This window comes from Heliangelus exortis, chromosome 6 (assembly GCF_036169615.1).
Source record: "Heliangelus exortis chromosome 6, bHelExo1.hap1, whole genome shotgun sequence".
In the NCBI taxonomy this organism is placed as follows: Eukaryota; Metazoa; Chordata; class Aves; order Apodiformes; family Trochilidae; genus Heliangelus; species Heliangelus exortis.
The window spans coordinates 38,090,278-38,102,694 of NC_092427.1; the positions used below are offsets into that span (position 1 = coordinate 38,090,278).

The 12,417-nt window shown below is 43.3% G+C and overlaps 1 protein-coding gene across 1 annotated transcript; it reads right to left on the reverse strand.

Annotated features, from left to right (window-relative positions):
* Positions 1 to 3,486: 3,486 nt before the first annotated feature.
* Positions 3,487 to 12,417, reverse strand: MDH1B (malate dehydrogenase 1B). Its single transcript, XM_071747946.1, has 10 exons — positions 12,268 to 12,417; positions 11,471 to 11,583; positions 10,354 to 10,488; positions 10,065 to 10,207; positions 8,894 to 9,396; positions 7,850 to 7,991; positions 7,124 to 7,287; positions 6,305 to 6,444; positions 5,534 to 5,618; positions 3,487 to 4,000 (listed from the first exon to the last, which is right to left on the reverse strand). Exons 1-10 carry the CDS (start codon positions 12,287 to 12,289, stop codon positions 3,969 to 3,971), a joined length of 1,479 nt encoding a protein of 492 aa, XP_071604047.1. The 5' UTR covers positions 12,290 to 12,417; the 3' UTR covers positions 3,487 to 3,968.

The following is a 12,417-nucleotide window of genomic DNA, read 5'->3' on the forward strand; positions in this document are numbered from 1 at the left end:
CACTCCTCCCAAGACTCACTGACTGCAAGTGCTCACAAGCCCATTCCCTAAAATTTTCAAACAGAACTAAAGTTTTCAGGTGAGCAGACTTGACTTCTTTTTTGAGCTGAGAAGGAAGGGGAAAAGGAAGCATAACTATGAGTCCACTTCTTAACACAACCCTGAGGGCAAAAATAGTTGTCTGTAATAATAACAGAAGCTGAGTGTCTCCCCTCAGGATTTATTTCATTAATGCTCTAAACTACATCATATTTTTAAACATAAAAATATGAATATTAATTCAGTATAGTAACTATCTTTCAGATAATATTACATCTGGAAAATACTCAGTATAACAGATGTAAGTTACATGAGACTCCAAAGGCCACATATAGGGTTAACAGTGTGTGTGTGGAAATAAATTTGTAGGGAAATCAATGAAACCAGAGATTCTAAGGAATTAATTCAACACAAGCTACATCTATCAGCCTAAAAGACAAACTTACAAACACACAGCTTACCTCATGTCTCCCTTCTTTTCCTGTCTCCAGTAAAGATACATAAAACAAGAGGATTATGTCAAAATACACAGGTTAGAACCCACTCAGAAGAGTTTGCTCACTCAAGTAAGAGCAGATCCAGACCTCAGTGAGTGACACAGCATGAATTATCCATTAGCACTTGATCTGTGCTGCCAGAGGACAAGCTCCCCACCCAGTGCAGGACAATGTCTCACCTTTAAATTACCCATACAGAGTAACACACTGTGCTCTTCAACTAAGGTGCTCATGGTCCCACACTTAATGATGTCTTTGTGTGCTTCACCAAACTGGGCAACATCAGAACACCACACCCAGGAACTCTTCCCCCAGAGAGTTAGGAAAGGCATCAGCAATATATGGATAAAGTCCTTGTCTGTCTCCACAACACCCTATGGAGTCCAGCTCTTGGCTGCAGTGGCAGTGCCTGGGTGAAAGGGACAGGGCTTCCTGCAGCTACTTTGTGATGAACAGAGCATGGAGGCAGCACCTGAACTCCCTCTGCCCACTGGCAGCCTGTTTCAGTCAGAGTGCTGTATTACAGATGTTTGTGCTCTCTACTCAGAATTAAAAACCATTTCCACAAAAGAAAAATAATGTTAAAATTAATTACAAATGTACAGGGAATACATTTTTATCATTCTAAGCCCTGAGCCCATTACCCCAAATACTCCTTTGTGCAGAACAAGAGCAGCCTTATTCTTGAGTTCCATTGGAACACGGAAGAAAAGCAGTGTTTGATTACTCATACACATGTTGTGTACCTCCTACACAGGTTCTTTACACACTGCTTTAGCACACAGAATATACCTTAAGTATTCCACAGAACTAAAATAAAACACAGAGAAAGCCAAAGCAGACCAAGTCAGGCAGACATCTCCCAAGAGATCAATGGAGCTGATGACAGAGGGCTTCCTGCTTTTGAAAACAGACAACATGCAACCATTTTAAATATGCATAAAATAAACTACAATTACTTCTTTTCCTGTGAAGGGTGGAAACATTCTGTGCTGTGTTCAAAGGCTGAAATTACCACCTCCTCTCAGCTGCAGTAACTTCACTTACCTCTCTCTCAGCTGCTTGCTGGAGGCCCAGAAGTCAGATGCCACTGCCAGAGGAGTCCAGTAGTTTTATAGCACTTAAAAAGTTGACTTCAAGACACAGTTCTAGAGGCTCTGCTTTAAAATGAATGCTGTTGACAACAAATGGCTGGCAAAGGCCCAGATCAAAGTATCAGGTAATTGTCTGAGCAGTCAAAACAGAGAACACTAATTAATTAGTAATAAATACCCTGAATTATTAAAGATAAAACTTCTTTGATCTTTGTTTCAAAGCAATGCTTTTGTTAGGGTTACAGTGCAATACTTCTAAAGTGTTGTGGGTTTTTTTAACTAAGCATCTCCCAGTTGCTGAGAAACTGTTGCTATGGAGACTGAAAATGAGGTGGGAGCTGGCCCAGTGCAGAAAGCAGAGTGTGCTGCAACTACACCAAAAGGAGAAATCACAAGTAATTTCCCAGCAGTAATGGCCTTGAGTAAGATCTGTTCAGACCAGCCTTAGAGCTTAAACACTCTTCAGTACACCCAAGTGCTAAGCTTCATGCAAATACAGAATTTGTAAGGCACACACATTTACCCTACAGCCCTTTTCCATAAATTTTTCAGTAGTTGCTCTAACACCCAGGTAGCAGGAGTCATCAGTGCTATGAATATCCTCCATGCACAGCATTACTGGGCAACCTGAGAGAAAATGTGTGCCAGAAAGCACTAATTACTTGTATTAAAACCCAGACTTAGTGATGACTAAGCCTATCTCTGTCATAACTGTAACCAACCTTTTTACTGTATTTTACCTTTCCTATTATTTTTATCCTTTCTCTCCAAGCAAAGCTAGGAAAACAAACTTTTCCAGTCTACTATGCTTCCACAAGGAAAGACCTGAATTCCCCTGCAGGCCACTATGCAAACCTAATTAGAATAATTAGCATACAAGAGCCATTGTTTTGTCTTTCTCCTCCCAACATCTGTGAAGAAAAACTTTGCCTGTGGTTTCCATGCTGTGACTCAGAGGTCTGGCAGAGCTGGTTACATACTGCAGAAACTCTTGGTTTCCTTCTCACCAACACTGTGCAGTGGTGGTGCCTGGACCTGTTCAAACAACAGCTTGCTTGGGGACAATAAAAGAATTCAGAGTAAGAGACTGCCAATCATATCCCATGTAGGAAAAGAACCAAAAACCAGTGCACATCAGAGAAGCTAACTTTGCCCCTCCTGTCTTGGAAAAGGAGCTATGGAACAAACCATTTCATCCACATCAGATGAGAAATAACAAATAAACTCCTCTTGGTTGCTCTCTGCAGCTCCCTGGAAGGAAGCTGGAGCCAGGTGGGTGTTGGTCTCTTCTCCCAAGTGACAAGAGGAAATGGCCTCAAGTTGTGCCAGGGGAGGTTTAAACTGGATTTCAGGAACAATTTCTTCCTGGAAAGGGTTGTCTGGCCCTGGCCCAGGCTGCCCAGGGCAGTGGTGGAATCACCATCCCTGGAGGGATGTCAAAGCTGTGTAGAAGTGGCACTGAGGGACATGGATTAGTGGGATTGGGTTGGATTAGATGATTTTAAAAGTCTGATCCAGCCCAAAGAGGTCTGTGACTCATTTAAGAAGCAGTCTATCCCTGTTAAGAGTTTGAGCCTCCTCTATAACTGAAATAACAAATTTATTCCAGCTATATGTATCTGATTCAAAGAACAGGAAACTTCTTCTTTTGCTTTAAACCCTTCTGATAAAAACTTATCCAGTACAATAACATTTCATTTGATACTGTTGCCATCTTTTAAGACACCAAAGATATGGGAAGTTTTTCTTCAACAATCCTAGTCAGAAAAGGACTTAATTAATTGCACGTTTGACTCAAAACATAGGAGCAGTCCCTATGGAACTCATGAAAAAAATAAAAACCATGGAGTCAAAAATTATTTTGTCACTAGGGAGATGTATGCACTTTGTATTTTTGTGTTAAAAATCAATTTTGCCTGAGAATATATATTCCCACACAAGTACTGTGTTTCTTTACATCCCACAAGAACTTGTAATTATAGAGTTGCTCTTTTATGTGTCACACTCCTGCTCCAAATTGCCATGATATGAACATGTTACACATTAGACAATGTTTCTGAAACAATTTATTGGTCTGAAAAATTAAGCTGCTGGATGCAAATGAAATCCTAGATTCATTAGTCTGTAGGAATTTTGATTGTGTCTCCAGATTAAGAATGTAACATTCACACTGGTTTTGAAAGATTTTTCTGCCTACAGGTTTCCAGGTTTTTGATAAGGAAGATCCTGTAAAATGTATGACACTGTTAAGGTTTTCTTTGTAGTTTGCTCTTTTGAGCAATGGAAACTTTGTTTTAGCATGGGAATTTTCAGCTTTTTCTTCTCCAGCCAACTGTGGCTAAAGTGAGCCAGCAGGCAAGGTTTCCATCTCTGTAAAAAAAAGCAAGAACAATACATATTTTTGGCAACCTCCTGAAGCACTCTACACATGCAAGGAGGCAAGCAGAGCACTTTGGTGATACTTGGACAGTATGGCAGCTGATAACAGTGCCACAAGTGTGAGCTCTACAGAAAAGCAGAGAGCAGATAGGGAAGGACACTCCTACCTAACTGGGGATCTCCTGTCTGGGTTAATCAAGGTCATGAGTAAGGGAATAATTATGCTCTGCATTTACCAAGAATGTCTTGTGATGTTCTGAAGTCCTTCCCTGAGAAACTACTGGGATAACCAAAAGGTCTGTGTGCTCACTGAAGGCCCTGGGCATCAAGATCCAAAGAGTTTCCCCATTCTTCAGCCTGCTCTTAATGCAGAAGAACAGCTCAAAGTATGGCAAGTGCTGACATAAAAGTCCTGGGAGCCATAAGAAGAAAGGGAAAAAGGGAACTAACTAGGGAAAAGTTACCTAACCATCTCATGATTCTATGGCAAGCCTGATAGGACCTAAAAATAGAGAGAAGTGGATAGAACATTAGTAAAGTGCAGGAATTTCAGAACTCGAGAACAGTGAGAAAGTGAGAAAACAACAAAAAAACCCCACCACACCTGAAAGTACATCTGCTCTTATTTTGCTTAATTATTCCTATTTCCTTTGTATCACCTTCAGAGTGACAGAGAACTTGAAAAGCAGAACAGCACAAAAAGACAGGAAAAGGAGCACAAAAAGACTCTGGAAAAGCAGCACAAAAAGACCCTGGAAAACCAGAATAAAAAGACTCTGGAGAAGATGTGGGTTTCTTTTTTCTTCACAGGAAAAGTAGTTTGTGAATTCAGGGAAGGATCATGTAGCCTGTGGCCTTCCCACACCCTAAATATTGAGGCAGTATATTGGAGCTGCCTATGGATTTCTAGTTGAAATCATTGTGCATTTCAAAAGATTAATTTGGTGTAGCATTAACAAACTAAGCTAAATGGCTCCACAATTTGTCATGCAGGGACCTCTGAAAGATCTTCAGCTGCTGTGGCTGTAAGAGGTGGCAGATGTGGCTGCCACCTACTGAGACTGCCTGCTCTCAGAAAGCAGGAATGTCCCCTTGTTCAGCCTTTGGTGTCTCAGCCTCTTCTTCTGACCACCTCACAGACTAAAGATACTGAATGAAATGTTTGGTGCTGTGGCAGACAGAAAAGCAGAAGTCCAAGTTCCAGTTTACAGTATTTTTTTTCTGTTAGAAATTCAACTCATTGTTTCTAAGTATAAAGAATAGTAAAGCACAGTAAAAAATAGCTTCAAAAACACAGTAGGCCATAAGGTGAAAGTGCTTTTCTTATAAAAGTTGCTTGAGTTAAAAGGATTTTACATTTACTAATACCCAAAGACTAAATGTGTCATGCTAAATGCATTATTCACACCCAGCTTTTATATTCATGACCTGTGAGTGACACAGAAAAGGGACACAAGATAAGAATCCACTACTTAAACTGTCACTTAAAACTTGATCCCATCCATTATGGGGAGAAAAACCCACCTTGGTGCAGATCTTTGTCACTAGTGCTGTTATCAGCTCCATAAGGATGCATTTCTTGTATTTCCTTCATTGCAACAAGCTTTTCCTGAGTGGGAAAAAACCCCCATGGTTTCAAAATCACCCATTTTTAAAATCCACTTCAATCTCTAGCACAAATTTAAAAATCTTAAATTAAAATGATCCTTTACATCTCATTAGAATGACTGAAGATCACAAAATCTGACTGAAGCTAGAATGTAGATTAAATAAAATTCTTTTTGTCTCGTTTATTGACAAGAAGTTCATGATGAGATGAGATGAGATGACTGCTCTCTGATGTTGTATTTTCTGAAATATCCCTAACTCCAGTAAATCTGGCCTTCATCCCTCCAGCCTCAGCCAGAAGAATCCCAGAAGATTTATCTGGCATAGACCTGCTCTGCATACCACACAAGAGAGGCCAACATCAGCAGCTCAGAAGGCAGAAACATCAGATTCAAGCTCATATTTGCTTTGTACAAAGCCTGCAGAGCTTGGGGGTGCAAATTCTACACTGACCTGAGGAAACTTATTTTCCCATCTCCTTTTTGGGCAACAGAGGAGTCGTGTTCATTTCAGCACTGAAACACTGCCTTACACTCATCAGCTCCCCGGTACTGCTCTGGCTGCAGTGCCTGTGTGCAGCCCGAGTGAAGATGTGAGTGCTCAGCGCTATGTCGCACCGCACCCGTAGGTGGCAGAAGGGGCACACAGTTAATTAGACACAGGAAATTAACCACAGGAAATCGCCACCTGAAGCAGCTCGTGGGCTGCACGTCCCAGGGCTTCTCGGGTCACTTCATTCATCTCTAGTTCCGTGATCACTTCCCAGGTACCACTGTGGAACCTCACTGGCACAGAGAAGACAATTCCTTCAGGAATACCATACTGACCTGGAGAAGAGGGGAAACATGACCCAAACATTATTTCTGATTATTTCCTCACTGGTGTCAAGCATTAAATCCTACAGACTTGCAGAAGTTTGCAACTGTAACACCTCAGTAGGTTGGAAGGGCCCTGTAAAGGTGTAGCTGGCCCAGCCCCTCTGCAGTAGGCAGAGAAATCTTCACCTGGATCAGGGTGCTCAGAGCCCCACCCAACCTCACCTGGAATGGCTCCAGGGCTGGGGCTTCTCTCTTTACATTTACATCTTAAAACGGGGACAAATAAATATATTTTTAATTTCATACAGGGGATGGCTGTTGCCATGCATTCCATTTAGGGGTTCACATGACTGCACAAGAACATGGTTTTATACCCTAGGCTCTAGAGTCCTTGCACAAAAAACATCGACCAGAAAAGCATCTAAACTGTAAGAGTATGACACAATCTGCAGCAAGACATTATTAACCTAGGAGAGGCTTGCAAGAAGTGAGTATCAAACCACCAAGATCTGGAGAGTAAAGCTTCTTGGGTTTGGAGCTTCTGATGCTGAAAAAAACCCCCCAGTTTCCCATTTTATCATGATGTCATTTACAAGCTTGTTTTATATTAAAAATCACAATCAAAGAAATAACACAATACATCCTGGGGAAAGTTACAAGAGAATATGTGAAGCAAAACCACATTTACCTTTGGTAAGTACTCCCACTGAAATGGCCTCCCCAGGAGGAGAGCCCTGGTACCAGTGTGTCAGGGCAGTGGCTGCTGCATGAGCAGGTAACATCCCTGCAGAGTGAGAGAGCCGGGACCTCAGCGAGCTCTGCTCAGAGAGCACTGCTGAATGGAGCCATTCCCTGACAAAAAAGGGGAAAAAACATTAAAAAAAAAAAAAAAAAAAGGAAGGAAATAACCTAGGATGACTGCAGGAACAGTAGCTTTCTAGAGGCAAATTAACTAAGCTTCAGTTAACAAGCTGCCTGTTCTGGGAATGTTTTGGGAAACTGACAACATGAGTGTGCTCAGGTTTATGTTAAATGGAACTCAAGTTCTTCCAGATGCACACATATGTTTAGCATAATCACAGCTTCTTCATGCATTCCACATTTCCAATCTCTACCTGGACTTCTATTACTTCCAACAGGCTGCTTGTGATATGATAGAAGAAAAAAACCCACTTAATATGTAGGAAAATTTACACGAACTTGGCAGGAGAGTCAGAACTATGAATAGCACTAGGAACTACTCATCTTTTTGTGCAGACTGAGTGCTTCAGCTTGGATTTTCCTACATGCACAGTGCTGGTTAGGAAACAAAATCCTGAAAACAGAAACCTTTTTTGATGTTTATTAAACGGTTCAGGTAAACACGGGTTAAAAGCAGTTATTTAGTCTTTTAAAAAATAAGTCTGTACTTCACCTGTCAGTAATCACATCCAACAAAGGATGTGGGAAATCAGGGGGGCCCCGAATGCCAGAGTCATATCCATAAGCTTTTCCATGTGACAAATCAATGCAGTTACAGCCAGAAATATTGCCCCAGACAATCACATCTTTAACTTCTGTAGGGGAGGGAAACACACAGGTTACTGAACAAATACCTTCACAGTGTGGGCTCCAGATGACCTCCAGAAGTCCCTTTCAAGATGAATTATTCTTCTGTGAGTGCCCTGCCTTGATACCAGAAAATATTTGATGGGAAAAATACACCAAGGTTCTTCCTAATGAATGAAACCTCATCACGAGCTGCAAGAAGGAACTTTCATTTACACTCTGCTGTTGTACACAACAGACAAAACCTACCAACTGCTAAACTATTAAAACCCTAAACAAATCATATTTCAAATATACAGCAATGTTCCTCTTAACAGCTCTGTAAATGAAAACATAGAATGCCTAACAGTAAAAATAAATGAAAAAAAATTAAATCTATCTGCTTTGGTGCAAAAAGAGCTTCTCAAATAACCTGCTGATAGGCTATCCAGCCTATTAACTTACTTTTCTATTTTATTAGGCTCCAAGATACCTAGATTTGCCATTTTTGACCAGTTCCTACCCCTGCAACACTGTAAGAGTCCTGATGCTGAGCATGCTGTTGGAGCAGCCTTGCTATGAGTGCAGAACCCTGCAAACATAACCAAGCTGTAACAATGCAGCTGAGAAAGGAGCTAATTAGCCCTGAAATAATGACACAATGCAGCCCTAGGAGCTCTCATCATCTTCACAGCAGTGTGTTGTTATGTTTACTCAGTTAGTTTGGGTGTCTCCAAAATACCCAGGCACTGCAGAGCACAAGTGCACCCTTCAAGTCCTGCCTCCTCATCTGCCTCACAGCTCAGTCCTTCTTAGAGCACTGCCAGCACCAAACAGACCCCAAAATAACAGAGGATGTTGAACGTGGACTTCCAGAGGTGTCCACCCAGTGAGCTCCCCAAACACCACCAGCACACACCCCAATATTCACCTGCTGCACTCAGATTCAGCTTCCTGGCCAGCATGGCTTTGGCTGCACTTTCCCAGGAGGATGCAACAGCAATGACATTTTCAGGCTTAATGGAGGGGCCATAGGTCATAATCATCACTGCCTTGAGGTTTACAAAGGTTCTTCCTGATGCAATGACTCTGACCTCCCTCTTGGCATTCTTCTCTATCAGGGGAGCATAGACCTGACAGATCTCACCCACTTCTCTGATGCAGCTCTCCAGGGGTTGGACTTCAGGGTTTACCAGGACATCATCAAGAAGAATGACCACATCAGCTTGAGCAAAAGCTTCAGCCACCTCCGTGTGCTCCCCAACGCTGCGGAGGAGCGGGCAGGCCAGGTCTGCAGCTTCCAGGGCAAGGCCATGAAGGACTTCCTCAAACTGGCTGGCATCAAGCAAATGGAGACTGATCTCTGTGCTCAGCCCAAACACCTCCCCACTGGCCAACAGAGGGATCAGCTGGTAACAGGTGGGAGATGATGCACTGGGGAGAAAAGGATACAGAGCAATTACAGTCACCACTGACAACTGCTTACTTGACAGTGTTACATGAATAAACACACAGATCTCTCTCCTGTATCTGATGATGTTTAAACACACCACTAGCTTGGGTTGTTTATTGCTCTCTGCCATTTCAACAACTCAGAACAGCTGGATTGTTCTTCCATTTGAAGCTTTCGTCCATCCTATACAAGTCAATTGGTACTGTCACTTAAAATTGGGTCTCCTTAAAGAACCACAGTTTTTTGATGGTGCTCCAGAAACTACCAGGAATACAGAAACTTCTGAAGCTACAACTGCAGGAGACTTTTCACTTCTTTAAATACTCCCCAAACATTTCATGCAAGAGTGTTACACTACGAAATTCCTAACTCACCCTGTAAATAGTTGCTTTTCCCTGAGGTGATCCAGAGGCTAAGTGCTACCTGTTCACACCCCTCACTTAAACTGGTGCAAAATGTAACAGAAGTAGAAATAATTTCTAAATTCTATACCAAATGCTCACAGTGCAGGGCACAGAACTCAATTCAAATCAGCAAATGAGAGAGGTTTGTGTAGAACTTTACATGATTACACCTGCTGTACATGACAGGAAAAAGCACATTCCTCTGAAGCTGAGTGACACTCCATAGATATTCTTTTTATTCTCACCTGGTGATCCAGATCTGCAAAGGGTTGATAAGACTCCTAAACTCTTCCTCCTCCTTCTCAATTTCAATATGGGCCTGCAGGTTCTCCTCAGCAATGTCTAACATCTCCTCACTGGACACTGCTGTGCTGACCCCATAGTAGCGCTGAGAAGAAGAAGGATGAGCTCTGACCAAGGGACACCCAAAGGCAGCAAGGTAACAACTCTGATTTACATTTGAAGGAGTAAACAACAACCATGTCAAAAGAAAACGTAAAGTAGAGGTGTAAAGTAGTACAGGCATCTGGTTACCTGCACATACTGCAGAAAATCCTCCACTCCTCCCAGCAGCAGCCCCTTCCCTCCACGGTACAGGAGTTCTCTCCAGATGATAGGAGACTCTTGGTGTTCCCATCCATTCCTCTCACAAACCTGCTGAAGCCACTCCTGAGGTGAAGATTACACATAATGTTAATGTAATGCAAACACTGCAGTGGGAGGTGTCCCTGCCAGGCAGAGGGTTGGAACAAGATGACCTTTAAGGTCGCTCCCAACCCAAACCATTTGATGACTGATTCTATGACTCCTGCCAAAAGGTTTTAATAATTATTCATATTCAATACAACTTAGATGTTGCAGCTATAAATACTCTGATTCTTTCCTCCCAGTACGTAACAAGGTGCTTCACAACTTCCATATCAGTGCACACAGAACAGGGGAGAGTAACACGAAGCAGGGGATGGTGACACACTGTGACCCCTCTGCCTGATGTTACTGCTGTGGTTCTGCTCAGCTGCCTCGGTGCTGCTGAAGATAATGCTGTGAAGCAGAGAGTAACCTGAGCACTGCTATTTATCTAAAAAAGGTAAGTAAGCTGCAGAGTTGCTGTTCACTTAACTCTTTTGGCTGAGGTGTCAAGCAAAATGTAAGAGGCAATAAGCACCACAGTACTGTCTGTCTCATGAAGCAACACGACTCTTTTCAGTTCCTCACAGAACAACAGTGCAGACATGGCAACATGTCCACAAAAGCACTCTGAAAGGCCCACTCACATTGTAAGCAAATACCTGAGATTTATTTTCACATTTCTACTGTAATTCAAAGCCCCTCAATGCCAGACATGACAAGCATGAAGGCATAAGTCACCACAGTGTGCAAAAGCTTTATGTGCTGAGTGGTCTTTTATACATAATAAAAAAGCCAATAAACTCAAACTTCTTCCTGGCAAAATAGAGCTTTAGGGTGGCTTTTTCTATGGTAAGACTCACGAGAGGGTCAGTCTCTCACAACTTTCCCTCTGGCTGGCTCTCATATAGCTAAAGCTGCTCCTGCAGCACCTTTACCCACACCCCAAAATGCTGATACATCCCAGATAAGCACAATCCTTGCACTGAGGCAGCTACCAAGCACTTGATTTACAGCCCCTTACCTCCCATTTGTCAGGGTGCTGGGTGATCTTGTGGACCCTGAAGTCTGGCAAGTTAGCCTGGAGATAGTCTGCCAGGAGCTCAGCTTTGGCATAGTGCGGGCAGTTTGCCTTCCCTGCCAACACAGCACCACAGAGAGAGGGCTTTGGGGTTTTTTTGTCACAGTAACTGACAAAGGGACGAAAGTTTTCCAGAATTCTACACGAGGCTTCTGCAAGGAGCACCCCATGAGTCCCCAGCCAGAAAGTGACAGGAGGAGGACACAATCCAGCAGAGAAAGGAGAACTCCTGAGGGGAGGAAACTGCTTCAGCCAATGCTTACGGGGCTGAGCTGGGGGAGGCAGAATCCTCACACAGGGGCTGAGAACGCTGACTGGGAATGGGCACAAAGATTTAGAGAAGCTGCGAGGGTCTCAGGGAAGCTGCGAGGGTCTCACAGAAGCTATGTGGGTCTCACAGAAGCTATGAGGGTCTCACAGAAGCTATGAGGGTCTCACAGAAGCTATGAGGGTCTCAGAGAAGCTATGTGGGTCTCAGAGAAGCTATGTGGGTCTCAGAGAAACTATGAGGGTCTCACAGAAGCTATGAGGGTCTCACAGAAGCTATGTGGGTCTCACAGAAGCTATGAGGGTGTCAGAGAAGCTGTGAGGGTCTCAGAGAAGCTATGTGGGTCTCAGAGAAACTATGTGGGTCTCAGAGAAGCTATAAGGGTCTCAGAGAAGCTATGAAGGTCTCAGAGAAGGTATGTGGGTCTCAGAGAAGGTATGTGGGTCTCAGAGAAGCCGCCCCGGCGCCTCACCTGCCAGCACCAGCCTGGCCATGAGCTGAGCTGAGCTGAGGTGAGCTGAGGTGCTGTGAGGTGAGGTGAGGTGAGGCGGGCGGGCTGCAGTCTCCAGGCTGCGCCTCTCGCTCACCGCTCAGCCGCGGCGGTTTGTCCCTCGTCGCGCCC

What these genes read in the sequence shown, in the direction of transcription:
- MDH1B (XM_071747946.1), bottom strand. Translation starts at nt 12,289, where the DNA reads ATGGCCAGGCTGGTGCTGGCAG. An exon ending in TTGCAGATCTGGATCACCAG is followed by an intron (nt 9,397 to 10,064) that starts GTGAGAATAAAA and finishes TTTTCTCCCCAG; the next exon opens with TGCATCATCTCCCACCTGTT. An exon ending in AGTGGGAGTACTTACCAAAG is followed by an intron (nt 6,445 to 7,123) that starts GTAAATGTGGTT and finishes CCTCTTCTCCAG; the next exon opens with GTCAGTATGGTATTCCTGAA.